This window comes from Barbatula barbatula, assembly GCF_947034865.1.
Source record: "Barbatula barbatula genome assembly, chromosome: 18".
Taxonomy (NCBI): domain Eukaryota; kingdom Metazoa; phylum Chordata; class Actinopteri; order Cypriniformes; family Nemacheilidae; genus Barbatula; species Barbatula barbatula.
This window is the reverse complement of record NC_136781.1, coordinates 876,683-894,029: the sequence shown is the minus strand read 5'-3', so window position 1 is coordinate 894,029 and position 17,347 is coordinate 876,683. Positions and strand designations below refer to the sequence as shown.

The following is a 17,347-nucleotide window of genomic DNA, read 5'->3' as shown; positions in this document are numbered from 1 at the left end:
GGCGAATGAACTTTAAATCCTTTTGAATAAAACTATTTCAACCTGACCCTGAAATGTGGCAGTGCACCGATATGACATCATCATCATCATCATCATCATCATGTGAAAACACAGACAAGCAGAGCAGGAAAGTTTCATTCGCTGTGGCCACAGCACTTGGAAAAGTAATTATAGAAAATATGGAAAAGACTCAGAATGACTGCATCCCCGGGTTCAATCTGTTTACTCACTCCGTGCTGACTACTGAAAACAGCACAATCAAATCCTACAAATACTCACTTTTACGTACCTGTGTTGGAATGGTTTGGTGGAAAAAATAGTAATGTCATTATTAAATCCATTCCAGTGTGGATGACTGAGAGAACGTGTGAGTCACGACCTCCAGCAGACATGATGAAGCATGATGTGCCCGTGTGCCTTTAAAACACAGACAGATGGACTTTACAATCCCTTTACGCACAGATTATGTAAAAACACACCTAATGTGGACATATAAAGGAATATACAGGCATTTACTGAAGTGGTGATTATCAAAGCAAACCTCATAGGCATGATTCCAGGGTGTTACGGGTTATGCTTTTGTCAGCCTGTTCTGGATGGTTATCTATTAAATAGTTTTATTAGATTACTTATTGGAAGAAAACAACGGATGATTTCAAAGCCCTAAAACCGGCTTTCCATTGTTTGAACACATTTCTTTTTATGGTGTAGTAGCTAACTTGGGATGATTTGATCATTTTGATATATGGCACACAATTTATAAGAAATGAGGAATTTTCCTTCTATGTCGAATGCTTTACTCTGTAATATTAGATATATCAGAAGCGTTCTTATATTTTTATATAAATCTATTGATGGAGAAACAGAAAATTGTGTATTTAAGGGCTGTCAATAGAAACAAGGAAGAGATTTACAAAGAACTGCATATCCATATTTTTGTATTCCATGGAAGTCAAGGGGGTCTGATGTTGATGCGTAATGTTTTAAAAATATCTTCAAGTGTTTTAAGGGCCATTTTTTCGAAATTGAGATTTATACATCCTCTGAAACCTTGTTATGTATGTATGGTTTGTTAGGATAGGACAGTATTTAGCCGAGATCCAACTATTTTAAAACTCTGGAATCTGAGTGCGCAAAATATTAAGCGATTTTACAATTTTGCTGAAAGTTTTTACAAAGTATGGTTAGAAAACTACAAATTATGGTCATGGAACATGATCTTTACTTAATATCCTAATGATTTTTGCCATAAAAGAAAATCTATCATTTTGACCCATACGATGTTTTGTTGGCTTTTGTCACAAATATTCCCGTGCTATTAAGACTCCGGGTCACTTTTGTGTTGCTTGAAAGAAAGTCGTATAGATTTGAGGGTAAGAAAAGGATGAAATAGTATTCATATTTGTGCGAACCATCCTTTTAACAAATGTTACATAATGCTTAAGACAATATAAACATTTAAACATAAAAGTGAAAAACAGATTTTATTTGATATATTTAAAAAATATTTTAAATGATAAACTCATGACATTTCTAACGATCCAGGTGTACAACATTTGTTTACTATAATAATAATAATAACAATGGTACTAATAAAGATTGATGAGTGTTTGTCATGTTGCTGGTGATGTTTGTTAGTAACACTGTTTGACTTTGATGAGATAACAGGTGACACAATAGTTTCAACATTCGGCTCTCAGACTAAAGCCTTCAGTTTCTCTCCAAGCTAAACACATCCGTGCGAGTTCTTCCTGTCAAACAGGAACTGATAGTACGCTCCAGTTTTATCTCCACCAGAACATGGAAACGTTATCTCGTTCCAGCGACGTTCTCCGAGTCCGTCCAGGATTCTCTGCGTGTCTAAAGCACGCTGGCGTACAGAATAAACATTTACCCGGCCTATTTCATTTGTGTGCGTCCGCCCTTATTTTCACACATATTATAGTGACAGGGACACAAAAGACTGTATTCGTGTTAAGAAATACATGTGTGTTTTGTCAAGGATGAAGCCGCAGAAGACTAAGAAAGTTTAATGTCAGAGACTGACGGTCGACATACTAAGAATAATGTTTGTGTGTAACAAAACACAATAATTAAAAGACGTTTACAGTTCAAACTTTGTTTTAAATATTTTATAAAACATAAACCTCACTCTTGTTTTACAGTGCAAAAGTACAGCATATGACAAATTCAGTAGTTAATCCGGACCTGTATATACAAACAGACTTACATTGATACATAATGATTTCCTCACCAGAATAATGCCAGCAGCACGTCGACAAATCGACTCTTATAACTTACAGCAATTCATAAGAAACATGTAAAGCCTTGCTGATGCCGGCTCCGTTCCTAGACAACAGTTATAATAAAGCAATAAGATTTCATCAAATAAACTCAATAAAATGATATTTAGGTTATGTAATGCGGTCAGCCGTTATAAATCGGGGAATTTTATAACGGTTTAGCCAATCACAATCCAGAACTGACGTTTTATAAGATCTCGTTTCTCATGTTTTGGCCGATGGAGTTTAGAACAGAGACTACACGAATAACACATCTGCGTGTCTTTCTCAAAGTGGCGGTTGAGTATCACAGCCCAGGAACTCCACGCGGAGGGCGATGTCGTTGACCCAGCCTTTCGGATGAATCCGGATGAAGCGTGTGAAGAGCGGAGGATCAAACGTGTTCAGCATCTCCTCATCGTATTCACTGTTTCCTTCAAATATCTGCAGCAGAGAAATACAACAGATCATCAACAAATGCTAAATTAGTATAATATATTTGATATTTTTTTCATGTGATATATATTTTAGAGTTAAAGGTGTGTTCAAAACAGATGATTCTACAGAGGAACAAACCAGGACCTTCTCTCCATCTGTGAGCTGCTCCTTTACACCGTTCCAGCTACGAGCATCACTGCTGATGGAGACGGTGAATTCAGTGACCATCATCTGTTTCAACATGGATCGAGCTCCCTGTGTTACCACACCTGTCACTCTCCTCATTGAACCGAAATCCACCTGCAACCACTCGTGAGGATTATTAGTCTAGAGAGAGAGAGAGAGAAACATTTAATACACACATTTTCAAGCAAATACACGTTACAAATTAAAACTTATACTTCAATCTACACGTACATCCATACAACGGTTAAAAAAAATACATAAAAGTAAATCATATCAATAATGCACGTTTAATCAAATATTTACAACATGTGCTCCATTGCAGCTCTAAATGTTTTGCGGTGAATTTTCACATCAAGAGACACTTGGACTACGCAGTTTTCAATTCAATTCATGCAAGTACCTCCACAACACAAAAACATGTTTTTATCCAGGGAACAGCACATAGTTTGGTCATTTTTAACTTTGAATTATAAGTGGCTTTAGATGGACGAACGAATCAATTGAAGGATGGATGGTACCTTAGGTCTCCATGCATTTGCTTGACCTTCCTGATGGAGCCGGGCGAGGTCAGGACTCCAGGAGCGTAACCATTTATTCAGGAACGATGAGGCTGTGATACTTGTGCCGGGAATCAAGCGACGCTGCATTCCCAACGGCATAAAACAACCTGAAACACAAACAGAAACATCCGTGCTCATTAGTATAAAGGTCTTTGATGGTTTCTTAATACACTGCATGGCCTTGCTATCCGAAGGGCTTTTGATTTGTACAAACATCTGGAGCTTTCTTCTCAAACTCTTCAATGATAGTCATTGATATTCTGATGAATGAAAGAAGGATAAGAATGTGTCAAAGCAGTCCAGAACTGAAAGATGACACACTCAGGAGCTAACAAAACCGTTCAGAGCATCCACAAAACCACATCCTGAAAATATACAGTTTGTACAGTACAACTCATTACACCTGTGGACTGTCCCCACGGAGATAATAAAACATACATGTGTGTGTGTGTGTGTGTGTTTAGACTCACTGTTGAGGTCACACCCCAGAAGCTCAATCCTCAGTGTGGGCTTTTTCTGATAGGTCAGCGGGTGAATCCTGATGTATTGACCCACGATGGGCGGAGAAAGCAAGTTCTCTTTTATTTTAAAACCGTCCATATTTCCATCGAAGGTCTGATGTCAAATAAACAAGAAGAACATTTCAAAGGTCTAATGCAGTCTGAATGTTTCATCAAACCGTCATTTCATCTTTAAGGGTTAGATCACCCAAAAAATTTTTTATCATCATTGACTGTCTTTGTTCTGCTCAACACAAAGGAAGATATTTGGAAGAATGTCAGTAACCAAACAGATCTCCTACCCCATTGACTCCCATAGTATTTATTTAGCCTACTATGACAGTGAATGGGTGTTGAGATCTGGTTACTGACATTCTTCCAAATATCTTCCTTTGTGTTCAACCAAGCAAAGAAATGTGAGCAGGTTTGGAACAACCTGAGGGTTCATTTTAGGGTGTACTGTCCCTTTAAAACAACGAGTAAAATACGAGTATTGTGCCATCAGTTTAGTGTTGATACTGACGTAAGATGACTTGGTGCTGTTTCCTCTGTAGGTGAACCAGGTCTGCTGGTCTGTACTGTAACTGATGGTGTACTGGATGGTGAAGGACTCGCTCAGACCCATCGATGTCTTTGCACCCTGCGTCTGAACGCCATGAAGGAGCATCGGCCTTAACAGATCCACCTGACACACGCAAAGACATAAAACAAGAAGAGAACGAGAGCACTTCAGTCATTTGACCAATCCAGAACATGATGTTTATGTTTATGTTGACTCGATGTCTTTATTCTCTCTCACATGGACACAGTTGATCTACTCTGTATTTATAGCCTTTGAAAGTGGGCAGTTCTCACTTTGTCTTGAGTTATGAATTATGTGTTGATATTAATAAGAAAAGTCAGTATTGTCAAAGGCCCGTCTTAAGAAATGAGCAACACATAAATCACAGAGGTTACTGTGTTATTCTTAACCGTGATATGTGGAGATAAGTCACCCAAGTCCATGAAAAGGTCAACATTTATCCGTGGCACGGCATGTTATCTTTACAAACAAGAGATTTATTTTACCTGGAGCCAAGAATTGCTACTGGAGCCCGTCCAGGCATTAACAGATCCACTTAACTCCAGTCGAGCCAAACCGGGCTTCCAGCCACCTTTAAGAGAAATCACATTTGACCGTTTCTATGTGCAGAAGTCATGATGCTAACGTGTTGTGGGTGGTCGCTAGGGTGTTCACGTGCCGCTATGATGTCACCTTCATGCACATGGGAAACCCGCACATCTGAGTCTTACTGTGGACTTTATGGAGGATTCGTTTATGCCACATCATCTGTAGATCATGGGAATCCTAGTATTATGTTGTATTTACTTGGCCTTACCGTAGTAATCCGAGGCTGTTATTTGGTCATCATGAATCCATCCGGACTGCATTCCTAATGGCTGAATACATCCTGAGAGAAAAGATCTGTTTAGTGAAGCCGACACGGATGCAGACAGATTTGCGGATGTTGTAGATCAGGGATTTTGTGCTTACGTGGATTGTACACCAGTAATTTTGCTCTCATGCCGGCCATCTGATGTTCTCCTATCGTGCATTCTATTAACCAGGTGCCTGCCATGGACGGCCTCGTCCCCACCGTCCCAAACACACCTGGAGAGGGGAATTGAGACTTGTCAGGGTGGTGTGGAGAAAGTTGACGGTCAAAGTTGTTTTATTCTGTATTAAATGAATGGTGCACTTAAAAATAAACATTCTGTTTGGTTGAACACAGAGAAATATATTTGGAAGAATGTTAGCAAGTGACCTTTCTATGACATTTTGAGTTCAACAGAATAAAAATTATACAATAATTGTTTTCTACTCTGGTAGTCAATGATGTCAAAGAAATGTCAGTAGCTTACACTTTTCCAAATATCTTTCTCTTTGTTCAACAGAACAACGTAATTTACACAGGTTTTGAACAACCGGATGGTGAATAAATGATCTTGAACTATCCCTTTAAGGCAATACACTGGACATGGATAACGCTGTAATACCGTAAATTAGTTCTGTACGATTGCAAAAATGATGTGAGGCATGCAGGGTGTGTAGTTTACCCGGAAAGAGGTTGAAAATTCCCATGCGGTGTTCCTGGTCTTTCCCGACACTGAACGGCAGACCGTGGAAATGCACGGCGTGAAACTCTCCTCCACTCCCGACGTTGAGGAGATGCCAGCGAGCCGTCTGATACTGTTCAGTGATCAACCCGGGAAGAGTCTCAGACACATAACCATTAATAGCTGTGTGAGAAAAGTAAACACTCATTAGAATCATCAGGATTGGGGTAAATGTGATGAGAAATTGAGATATTAATATTGACTTTTTTTTAAATTGCCGACTTGACAAATCTGAGCTCAGTTTGACATATTGTGGACATCTCTTCTCAAACTCTCATTTGTGAGATTTCTGACTCTTTTTCTCAGGAAAGACGCGAAACAGATGTTTCCATTTGCTCTTCATTAAGGAAAAATCATTGAAATCTCAATTACTCACATGATGTGAAAATGACATTGTACACAAAAACAAATGAATATACCCGCAAACTTGTTGCTGATCTCAAACCACGGGTCGCTTTCTCTGGCTGGGCAGGGTGGGGTGCAGAACTTCCTCATGTTGTAGTCGAGGTACCAACTCTTTCTTTCATCAAAGGTGGTGAAGAGCAAAAAGAAATCGGTCACCCCCGGCTGAACCAAGACGCGTGGATGCAGGGTCCCAGGACGACATATCAGCATCGGACCGATCAGACCAGAGTTAATGTCCTTCTCCTGATGAACACCATAGAAATTGTTTTTCTGTATAGTTGCTTTGAAACACTGTGCATGATAAACTGCACCATTTAAAACTGTCAAACAATTGGTTGGTTAAAATTTTTAGTTAATTCAACTTAAAAATATTTGTCAACTCACCGAGAAATTCATTAAGTTAACTAATATTTTAACGTTGAACCAACAACAAAATGTACAAATAATTTTCACATTTGACAAGCACCGCTCACATGTTCTTATAAAACTCCACTATTGAGTCTTTCCTATACGACTGTAATATTCACCATGTTGACATTCGAGTAATAAGCTCCAGCCTTGCAGTCAAACTCTGCCGCTGAAGGCCCTTGTCTTTTTGAGATCCTCCAGCTGTAAACTCTCTCTTGGCCCGGTGGGACGGCATCACCCGGTAACTCCTCCGCAACCTTGAAACCCTCTGGGCTCATCCCCGGCCCAAAACTCCCCTGTGTCTTATCGTACACGCCATGAAGATGAAAGGAGTACGGTCTGGATGCCAGATTCTTAAACACCACCTTGTGGGATGAACAAAGAAGAGACAGTGTGTGAAAGTTAGCATTTGAAATATGAATACAAAAAACGTAGATGAAGAGACTCACCGTAAGAACATCATTGATCTCGACCTTCAGCACTGGACCCAGAATGCCGAGGTGCTCGTCTAGTTCTCCACGCTTGATCGGATTCTTGAAATCTCGGTCCTGGTAGGCTCTGAAAATCACTTTTTTGTAGGTCGGGAAATATTTCTTCAGTCCTCTCCTCATCTCCCTAAAGAAAAAGTAAATATTCAGTGAAGGTACAACTAGTCTGTAGTGAAAGAAAGCTCTTAGACATCACTGAGATCAAATAGAGACCAAATGGAAATATTTGCTTAAATTTCATCTGCGTCTCAGAATGTCAGAAATGTGTCTGTCATTAGAGTTTGAGAAGAGATGTCAACAATGTGTGAAACTGAGCTCAGATTTGTCTCGTCTGCAATCAAAAGTCAATATGACTGAAGATCTCAATATGAACTCGAACATTTCTCATCAAAATTACTCAAATCCAAATTATTTGACCTCTACAATCTACGTTTGTTGTACACAACATTTGTGTCGGTTTATTTCTCAGACGGTGTGCTTGTGACCATCCCGTATGTATTGTTACCTCTGTTTAATGAGCTGAGCTGGTCGATTAATCCCATAATCCCACATGATTTCCTCTGCGGCGATGTAATATCTTCTGAATCTGGTCTCTGTGGACCTGATGTTGAAATGATCGTTGCCATTGTGGTCCGCGCTGAGAACGCTTCCGTCATCACTATAATCATCATAGTCGTCCATCATGGTTTTTCTGCCGTACGTCTGATTCTCTGAGGAATTTGATGTGTGTTCCTCAACATCAGTGTTTGCTTGAAACATCTTTGGGTTTTTGTAATTATAGCTCAGAGGATCCAAACTCTCCTCCATCTTGTCCCGATTCAAACCAGAACTTCCAGAGTCTTCCAGCACTTCGTTGTTGCTACCAACTTTCTCGACTTTTACACCCGCTTCATTCAGTTTGTCTTTGTTGACGGTCCACATCTCCTGTCGAATTCGTACTTTTAACTCGGTTTGATTCTCCGACACGACCCCTGAACCTTCTTTAAGATCCTTTAAGTGTTGAATGCGGTTTTTATCTCTTAGAAATAATTTTCCAAACACATTGTTTGTTTTATTGGGTTGATCTGATTGGGATCTGTTTTCTGGCTCCATGTTTGTAGTGTTCACATTGAGCTGTTCGTCTATTATTTCCGTGTCTTTTGTGATATTAAAAGTCAGATCTGGAATCTCATTTGGTAACTCTGGCCTTCTCCTGTACGACTCAGAAATGAGGTGGGACCTCTTCTGACGTTCCACAGAATTTCCACTCGTCTCCATGTCCAGTTGATCCAGAATATCCTGCGGGATACCGCCTTGTGATAGCTCATTCGTATCTTTGTTCCTCTTGACCGACAGATATCTAATCTCACACACAGGGCTTCTGTTTTGTCTCTCATTGTCTGAAGTACGGTTGATGTTTCCCCACCAATCTGCCGAATCCGTCATAGTTCTGTTCCTGCACACGCGGATGGCGATAGTGCGCTCTTTATCCATTGTGCCCCGTGGAACCGGGAAGTTCTGTTCAATCATATCCATGAATTCTTCGTCGTAGTCTTCGCTGTCAACCATGGGGAGAACTCTTTCACAGTTCACCACACTGTAGCGTACGCTCATGCCTCGATCCTTCAGGGACGGGTCAAACGCGCTGACCTCCCATTCACCTGGAAATAAAAAGAGCACATTTAAGAATTAAGAAGCACGTGAAATGAGGTCTAAAGAAAACAAAGGATCAGAGAACGTCCCATCTCAGATGTGATTTGTACATTTCCTGGAGACAGAAAAAAGTTGCCGTCATGACACTAGATTTTTACAAATCTCTTACGAAAAAGAATTATAGTAGAATTATAGTGATTTTGATTGATGGGTAGAGATAATCACGATATGCATCATATCCAGTTGTGTAGCAAAACCATGGTTAATCTATCTTTACCTTGGTTTAACTACATGTTTTTTTTATTTTTCATTTTAGTAACATGCTAACATTTCCGTAAGGTTCTCCATGGCTGTGCTATCCTGTTAAAAGACGTTCTGGATGGATTTAGTGCATCGCTATGTGGTTGCTAAGCTATTTTGAATGATGTTTTTCTGACCCAGCATCTCCGCTTCAGTGGTCACTGTGTCTCCGGTCATTGGGAAGAGCGTAAGAACCGTTCCGTATGTTTTATCCCTCTCAAACGTGTTTCCGGTGAAGTAGACGGACAGGAAGTTGTTCTCCATCCCAACGCTGGCGACGTGCCAGAGTATGACATCACCGAGACACATCCTAAACTGCAGATGGTCGAACATGAAACCATTGACCGCTGACGCATGAGAACGAGACAGAGAGATAAAACAAAGAATGAATTTGAGATAGTAGAACAACGCATGCTCATGTTTCGAAGCGGCACTCACTGTGCATGACGTTCGAATTGTAGAAATGCGTATCGTTGCGGTTGATCTTCGCTGGATCTTCACTGTTACTCTTAATGTTCTCCTCAAAAAACCAGCTTTGGTTTTCATCGAACACCGTAAAGAGCAGTTTCTTCGCTTTATCAGATGTCACCTGTAGATGCATTACAGTTTAGATATCATCGGTGTATTATTCTCACTTATTTATTGTCCATCTATTCATCCACATCTCACCACTCTGCCTTTTCTGTCCAGAGATTGATGTTTGCAGATGATGAGAGGTCCTACGAGCCCGGACGCCACATCACGAACCGGGTCCAGCGTGCTTTGGAATACATGGGTGAGGCAACGCGGGTCGGCTTCTGTGGGCCCGTCTTCCGCTGTCAGCTTCCAGAGGTACACCATTATCTCACCCGGGGGTACGGCCAGCGAGCGCAGATCCACCTGCTTGTCTTCCATCCAGAAATAAGACATTATGAGACATTTCAGGATGACCGGGATACAATCTTCATAATCCAGTACGTATAAAAGAGAGATTAAGTGCATGATGGAGCTTTTTATCATACGAGATCAAAGAAAAGCCTCGTACCTTTTTCTGTTTTCTTTAGAGGCTGAACGCTGGTCAGGCCATTAGGATAAATGTTGAACGGTCGGCTGGCCATATTTTTAAAAATAATCTGTTGGAGATACACACAGGAGTGAATTACAGGAATAGACGAATCTCGTCAACGGTTTAGTGTTTTGATATGACAGTTTATACCTGAAACGTATCTCCGACTTCTCCTCTGAGCTCAGGACCCATCAGCATTCTGCTGGTGCTCTTCTTCACGGTAAACGTCTTGTCTGTGTACTCCACATACGACACTTTCTTATACACCCCACCCAAACGCTGAGGACCCTTTCTGAACCACTCAGATGAAGAGGAGGAAGATGATGAAAGCCTGTCACACCGGGGGGGAAATCACATCTGTTGCATTTCAAGTCTCAATTTAGTCTCAGATAATTCTCCTTAAATTGTTTAGGAGATGTAAAAAATGAGTGTAATTGTTGAAACACATGAAGAGTATGGAGGTGTAAAAGAAATGTAGTGTAGAGGTCAAATAATCTGGATTTGAGTCAATTTGATGAGAAATGTTTGCGATCATTTTTAGACATTTGTGAGATTTCTGGCTCTTTCTCAGAAGAAATATCTGAGACATATAGAACCTTTCCATTTGCTCTCCATTTTATGTAATGTCAAGGAGAAATACAAAAAATTAACCAGACAAAAGGGATTTTGTTTTAATAATCATTTCCCATCAAATGATCTAAATTAATGTCTAATTTTACAAATTTGTTTTGTTCTTTTTTTGACAGATTTTCCAAGTAAAATCTGTAAAAATGTAAGTAAAACAAAAACTTAAAATGACAGAAAAAGTTATTTTACAGTTTATTTCTGGCGCCCCAGCTGCAGAGTTATTATAGTTTAATTTATATAGTTTATTTGAAATTAGCTTTTATTTTTAGATTTTTCATTTTTATGTTAACTTTACGCTAAGGTTTTAGCTATTTTGGTATATGCTATTTTAATTTTTTTAATAATTGTTTTATGTTCCTATGAAAAATATATACATTGTTATTTTAGTATTATTTTAGTTTTTGTTTATTATTATAATTTAATGCTTTAAACTTATTTCAGTTTATTTTTGAGGCTACATTTCAAATTTTCTTCAGTTAAGTTTTTCCCCATAATATTTAGGTCAATATTTGATTTGATTTCGAAGAACATAAAGGTTTTCGTAGTTTTAATTTTAGTAAACTAAAATAACATTGCTTAGCTGCCAGGAAGTTTCTGTTTTTACGAGATTTCCTTTTTAACAGTTTATTTTTAAAATACGACCAAAAACTGTAAAACTAACAAAAAAGATAATGAATTTACAAGAAAAACATGGAAAACCATTTAATATATATCCTGTTATTTTCTAGGTGGGGAAATATTTTTTACGCTAGATTTCTGTCTCTCCAGTTTACAGAAAATGTTTTTAACAGATGTTAGGTTTGAGAACTCGATTACTCTGTGATCCGCTGGAGGAACGTGAATGAGTCTCACCGTTCATCGCTGTGAGATGTGTAATCCCAGTGGATTTCCTCAGCACTGATGTAATGGACCCAGATCTTTGGTCTTCCTTTGGCGCTGGAGCGGAGCACAGACATGGGTCCTCCTGGCTTGAATACGATGGTGGAGAACATGTTATCTTCATCATTGTCCTGTTCATCGTCGGAATGTTTGAGATTTCGTTTTTCTGGGCTCGGGACCTCCACCGGTTCAGGACAGTTATCAACAGTGAAGAACGCATTCATGCCGGCTGGAGACGAACAGAAACATCAGATCAGATTCAGTGTTGAAACGGAAGAATATCTATTTGTCTCTGACATAATCATTCAAGTAAAATTTCACAAAAGAACTTCAAAATAAAGTGCATATTTTACAACTTAAGGATATGTTGCCTCACCTGTCTGATGGGAATGGATCTTACAGGAGATCAGAAAGCGTCCCGCAGCCGTCAGCTTCATCAGGGCCGTGGTAAAGGTCATGGGGGTCATTTCCACCGTCACCCGCTTATGATCAAACACCTTCAGGGTGTGACCTTCAAACTGGATGCTGTGGATGTCTGGGGTGGAGCCAAGACCGATGAGATGCCAGGACACCGGAGGGCTCTTCTGACACACGGTTAGACCTAAAGAACAACAACAGAAATAAAACATGACCCGGACATGCTGTTTATGAGATTCAATAAAACGTCTTGACAGGCGTCCGATCATGAAGTGCTGAGGTTTGAGGTGATTCGCACCTGGCAGGGTTGAGTTGACGTATCCGTTGATGGTGTGAAACTGACCCCGACTGGATGTTTTTCTCAGTTTGTCCTTTCGGCCCACCTCCTGATACCAGCTCTTACTTTCATCAAAGACAGCAAACAGAAGAACAAACTCCGGAACGTTCCGCCGTCTCTCCTCAGTCAGGACACCTGAGAGGGCACATCACTTTAAGCCCCGGTTTCACATCCAAGGCTGAAGACTAGTCCAAGACTAAAATACATTTTGAGCTGTCTCAACTAAAAGTAACTTGCCCTGACATATCTTAAAATATGCCAGTGCCATTGTTTTGTCTCAAGTTTTTTTCTAAGGCTTAAATAGCCTGAATGAACTAAAGCGTAGTCCTGGCTTAGGCTAAGCCTGTTCCTATATGAAACCGGGCCTAAATGTTCAACACCAAATGTTCGATGTCTAATTTAGTCCAGACTGGAAGGAAGTGATTGTCACCTGTTTTGCAGATGAGCAGAGCTCCGATGAGGCCGCTGTTGAAGTCTCGGACGATGTCCACCTGTGATGAGTACATGTAGGTGAGACAGTCGGGGTCGGACAACGTCGGTCCACTGCTGGGTGAAACGTCCCAAACGTACTTATAATAACCACCAGGAGGCACTGCATCATCCTCTCTCTCTGTAAGAGAAGTCGAGTCCTCGTAGCCTGCGCCTGGTGTTGAAATGCAGAAGGATGTTGAGGTTTACATGTGCACATTGAGGGGTTCTGGATCTGCACTGTGTTGTAAATATTACATCTAAGGATATTGCTGTATACACCAGTGTATCGCTTTCATTTTCCATGAGCAGCCCCAACTTTCCATTATTATGAAACTACGTTCAGTCGATTGCGTTTATACATTTATCAAATGCTTTCATCTAAAGTGACTCAGAAATGAGAGAGCATTACATTTTTGTCTAATGCTGTAAATCTCTCGGTTATGTGAGGCATCATTGTGATGTCTGGATCCTTAGAAAAATTGTGTTTTACTATAGTAAACGTGTAATAACCATGTTTTTTAGGTGGCTTGATTACCATTTGTGTTAACATAGTATCATATTATGGTTAAACTGTTTATCATTCATAGTAAGCTTAGTTTGGTTAGTTTTTGTAAGTGGAATTAACAAATGTGAGAATTTAAACAAGTGCAAATCCAGTGAAATGTACCTTCCGATTGTTTCCAGTATGGAATGCCGATCGGAGATATACTGAAGGACTGGGAAGCAAAGTTTTTGAAGTGGATCACGACTCTGTCATTTACAACTGTTCTGATAGTCGGACCCTGAATACCTTCGAACAGAAATGATTGGCATGAATAAGTATAAACACAAATGCACATCATTTCAGAGAGTCAGTTTAACGCTGTAGACACAACAACTGAATTAAATCCAAATTTAAACTCAATGTTAAATTACATTATATGAACACAGACATAATGTCTATTGTGAAACTGTGACCATTGAGTCCATCAAATGTCCAACAATTTATAATTCACTATTTATATTATAAAACACACAGTGCAACTTAAAAAGTTAAATGAAATAATAACTTCAATATACAAGCATTGTATAAGGCGATAAATAAACAAAGGTGACTTCACTTTGATGGTGAATAGATCAAAATTATTTGGGGGAAAAATTATACTCACCAGCCCATGGTGGCTTTGACTTTACCGCGGTAAAGGTGGAATCAGTGTATTCTGTGTATACAGCCTTGATGTATTTCTGAACACCAGATGCAAATTTTCTGTAAAGAATAAATGAGCTGTAACTTCTATAATTTAATTTAATATAATAATAGTATCATTACATTTTCTGTGTCATATAAGATATGCATTAGCCCTAAACGTGTATTTATAAATAGGTATAAATCAGAGTCAAACCAACTGACATCTGCAAACAAATAATGTGTGTCTGAATGAGAATGCGTTGTCTTTCTGTAAAACTAACACTTTGTTTTATATTGTTCTGTATTTTTTACTCCTAAAATATAAATCAATTATGAGATTTTGTTACGCACTGGTCATACCAAATGAGAACATGCATCAGTGGTTTAGTACTAATGGTGTGAAGTGCTATCACAGTCTGTTCTGAAAACATGAAATCAAGGCATGTTTGTCCTCACTGTATCAAAGATAAATAGAGAATGTGATTCAGATGTGGTACCGTGCGCTAAAACAATACATCTGATGCTCTGGTTAACTAACTGACAAATTAAAATTTGGACAATCGTCAAAGTCTTCGGCCCCTTGAAGTCTGCTGGATTGAGTCCATTTTTACTAATTAAAAAAGATAAAAGTCTCGCTAATCTGTTTCTTTCCTTCGTTGCATACAGTATAAACTGTTCATATTATGTGTGATGGAAATGATTCTGGTAACATGTTTTCACGGCATTCACATTGATGTGACAAAACTCAATCCAAACAGTGTCAACATGATAAAACATCAATTACATATTCATCTATTAAAACCTTGTGTAGCCATAAAGGTCTTTAGTACTGACACTATTCATAATGCATATAAATAAAACGGAAGAATGAAGTAGAAATGAACAGTGTTTTCTTATTGTACCTCTGGTTCGCCCCTGGATCTGTGGTGCTGGTAAAGGCATATTCCCATTTAGTCTCAACAGCAGCGATGAAGAACTCCAGAGTCTTCGTCAGGACACAAGAAGAGTTCAGGAACACTGTGAGGACGAGAAGGAACAACACAACCTTCATGATGAAGAAAATGATGCTGCTGGGATGCTGTCATGTTACATATAAATGCACAGGATGTGTTCGGGGAGGAGCCAGAGAGAGAGACAGAGAGACAGAGAAAGAGAGACAGAGAGAGAGAGAGAGATAGAGAGAGAGAGGTTAGAGAGAGAGATAGAGAGAGAGAGAAGAGAGAGAGAGATGAGAGAGTAGAGAGAGAGAGAGAGAGAGAGAGAGAGAGAGAGAGAGAGAGGAGAGAGGGAGAGAGGAGACAGAGGGAGGGAGAGAGCGGAGAGAGAGGAGAGAGGAGAGAGAGAGAGAAGAGAGAGAGAAGAGAGAGAGAGAGAGAGAGAGAGGAGAAGAGAGAGAGAGAGAGGAGAGAGATCATGAGTAATGGGGGTGATTGAGTCATTCATAAAGTAAAGGAAAAGAGAACACATAGATATTTATTGTCTGTATTATTCAGCACACCAATATTGTTTTACTATGGTCATTTTACGAAGACTAGTACTACATTTGTCATTATGCTCTGTATTTTAACAATATTTATTTATTTATTTATCAATAAACTGTACACTTATAACTAGTAACAAGTATTATTAAAACGTATTACTTGTACACTCTTCTCTCAACAGCTAGCTTTTGATGAAACTAATAACTTTGTATTAGCACCTATTGTATTATTGGTCTTTTATGACATATCTCTTATTGCTCCCTGAACTTTCTGTAAGTCTCTTTGGATAAAAGCTTCTGCTGAATGACTAAATGTAAATGTAACGTTACTTGAAAGGAAATAATGTAACCAACAATTGCAACATTAGGGAAATTTGTTTTTCGTCACAAAACTTATTTAAGCTGTTCTTTTGTTGTTATATTATTATCCATGCATTATTTTTCATTTTTCATTAGGACTTATATCAGTGTGGATATTTGTAGAGTTTGGTTCCAAAAAGAGTTCAAACCGGTTTAGAATTGTTCAAAAATCATGTTTTTCTATTGTGCATCCCAATCAGTGCTGGACTGGTAATCTGGCATACCGTGGGCCGACGCACTTGGGGGCCAATATAATATAATATTATATTTTTTTCATCGGCCAACGACCGGCCCATAAAGCAGGGACAGCGGCCCATTGGTTCATTTTCCATACTGACACTGGGCTACCCAATCATCTCTTAACAGACTCCACCCCCCCCCAGTTTCTCGTGTCAGATGCAGTCAGTGTCTTATAAAGTGTTCACACCAAACGCAGTAAATTGCGCTATTAGCGTCTACTTGGACCTTGAACATTTTGCTTTTACTCGCTTCATTCGCGTCATGGAGGGGTTTCTGTCAGGCGGCGCCCGTCTAATTGCGAAATAGCGGACATGGATTTAGTTGAGAGGATAGCTGCGCATTATGTGCTATGGAAGGCTGAAGAACGACGTAGACTCGTTCGGCGCCATGTCTGGGTCCATCAAATCCTTCAGAGGCGCAGTCCTTCATTGTTGTTTCGGATTTCTGCCTCCGCTCACTATGTCATAATCACGTCCCTACTGGTTCGTAAACGCGGCGCGAATTTTCGCCAAAGTTTAGATTTTTCAACTCGCGCGAACTATGGGAAGCCAAATAATCCAAAAGTTGGACGAGACAGCGGGTATTACAGAGCTCGCGCCGCGCTGACATGTCATCTGCGCGATTCAATCGCCCAGCCAGCCGCCTCCTCGTCAGTGCACACGTTATTTAAACAGCGCAAACCGTACACTCAAATGTACAATAAAGAAACCCGCTGCCCATCGGTTGGCGATAGGAAATTGAATCGCGCAGATGACATGTCAGCGCGGCGCGAGCTCTGTAATACCCCACTGTCTCATCCCACTATTGGATTGTTTGGCTTCCCTTACTAACGCTCAATTTGAGTGAATCACACCACAAGTAGGTGTAGGTCTATCACCAGGGAGTCAGTCAAGAGAGAGTGAGTACACTGGTCCACTTGCACTGGTACACTGGTCCATGGCACTTAGTTCTCAGCTTTGTAGGTTTT

The 17,347-nt window shown here is 39.8% G+C and overlaps 1 protein-coding gene across 1 annotated transcript; it reads right to left on the bottom strand.

The window, feature by feature from the left end:
* Positions 1-2,107: 2,107 nt before the first annotated feature.
* On the bottom strand, positions 2,108-15,394 carry f8 (coagulation factor VIII, procoagulant component). Its single transcript, XM_079479741.1, has 25 exons — positions 15,203-15,394; positions 14,281-14,378; positions 13,800-13,922; positions 13,092-13,304; positions 12,623-12,796; positions 12,284-12,508; positions 11,881-12,136; positions 10,552-10,732; positions 10,381-10,468; positions 10,026-10,243; positions 9,795-9,945; positions 9,494-9,703; positions 7,930-9,064; positions 7,386-7,551; positions 7,056-7,301; positions 6,543-6,771; positions 6,064-6,246; positions 5,501-5,617; positions 5,346-5,417; positions 5,035-5,120; positions 4,490-4,651; positions 3,937-4,081; positions 3,425-3,573; positions 2,865-3,047; positions 2,108-2,726 (listed from the first exon to the last, which is right to left on the bottom strand). Exons 1-25 carry the CDS (start codon positions 15,349-15,351, stop codon positions 2,571-2,573), a joined length of 5,115 nt encoding a protein of 1,704 aa, XP_079335867.1. The 5' UTR covers positions 15,352-15,394; the 3' UTR covers positions 2,108-2,570.
* Between the last annotated feature and the right edge of the window lie 1,953 nt (positions 15,395-17,347).

Excerpts from the sequence above, each read along its gene's own strand:
- f8 (XM_079479741.1), bottom strand. The coding sequence starts at position 15,351 with ATGAAGGTTGTGTTGTTCCTTCTCGTCCTCACAGTGTTCCTGAACTCT. Across the intron at positions 5,618-6,063 it reads AATTTTCAACCTCTTTCCGG|GTGTGTTTGGGACGGTGGGG; the intron begins GTAAACTACACA and ends TCCCCTCTCCAG. Across the intron at positions 4,082-4,489 it reads ACAGCACCAAGTCATCTTAC|ACCTTCGATGGAAATATGGA; the intron begins GTCAGTATCAAC and ends ATTTGACATCAG.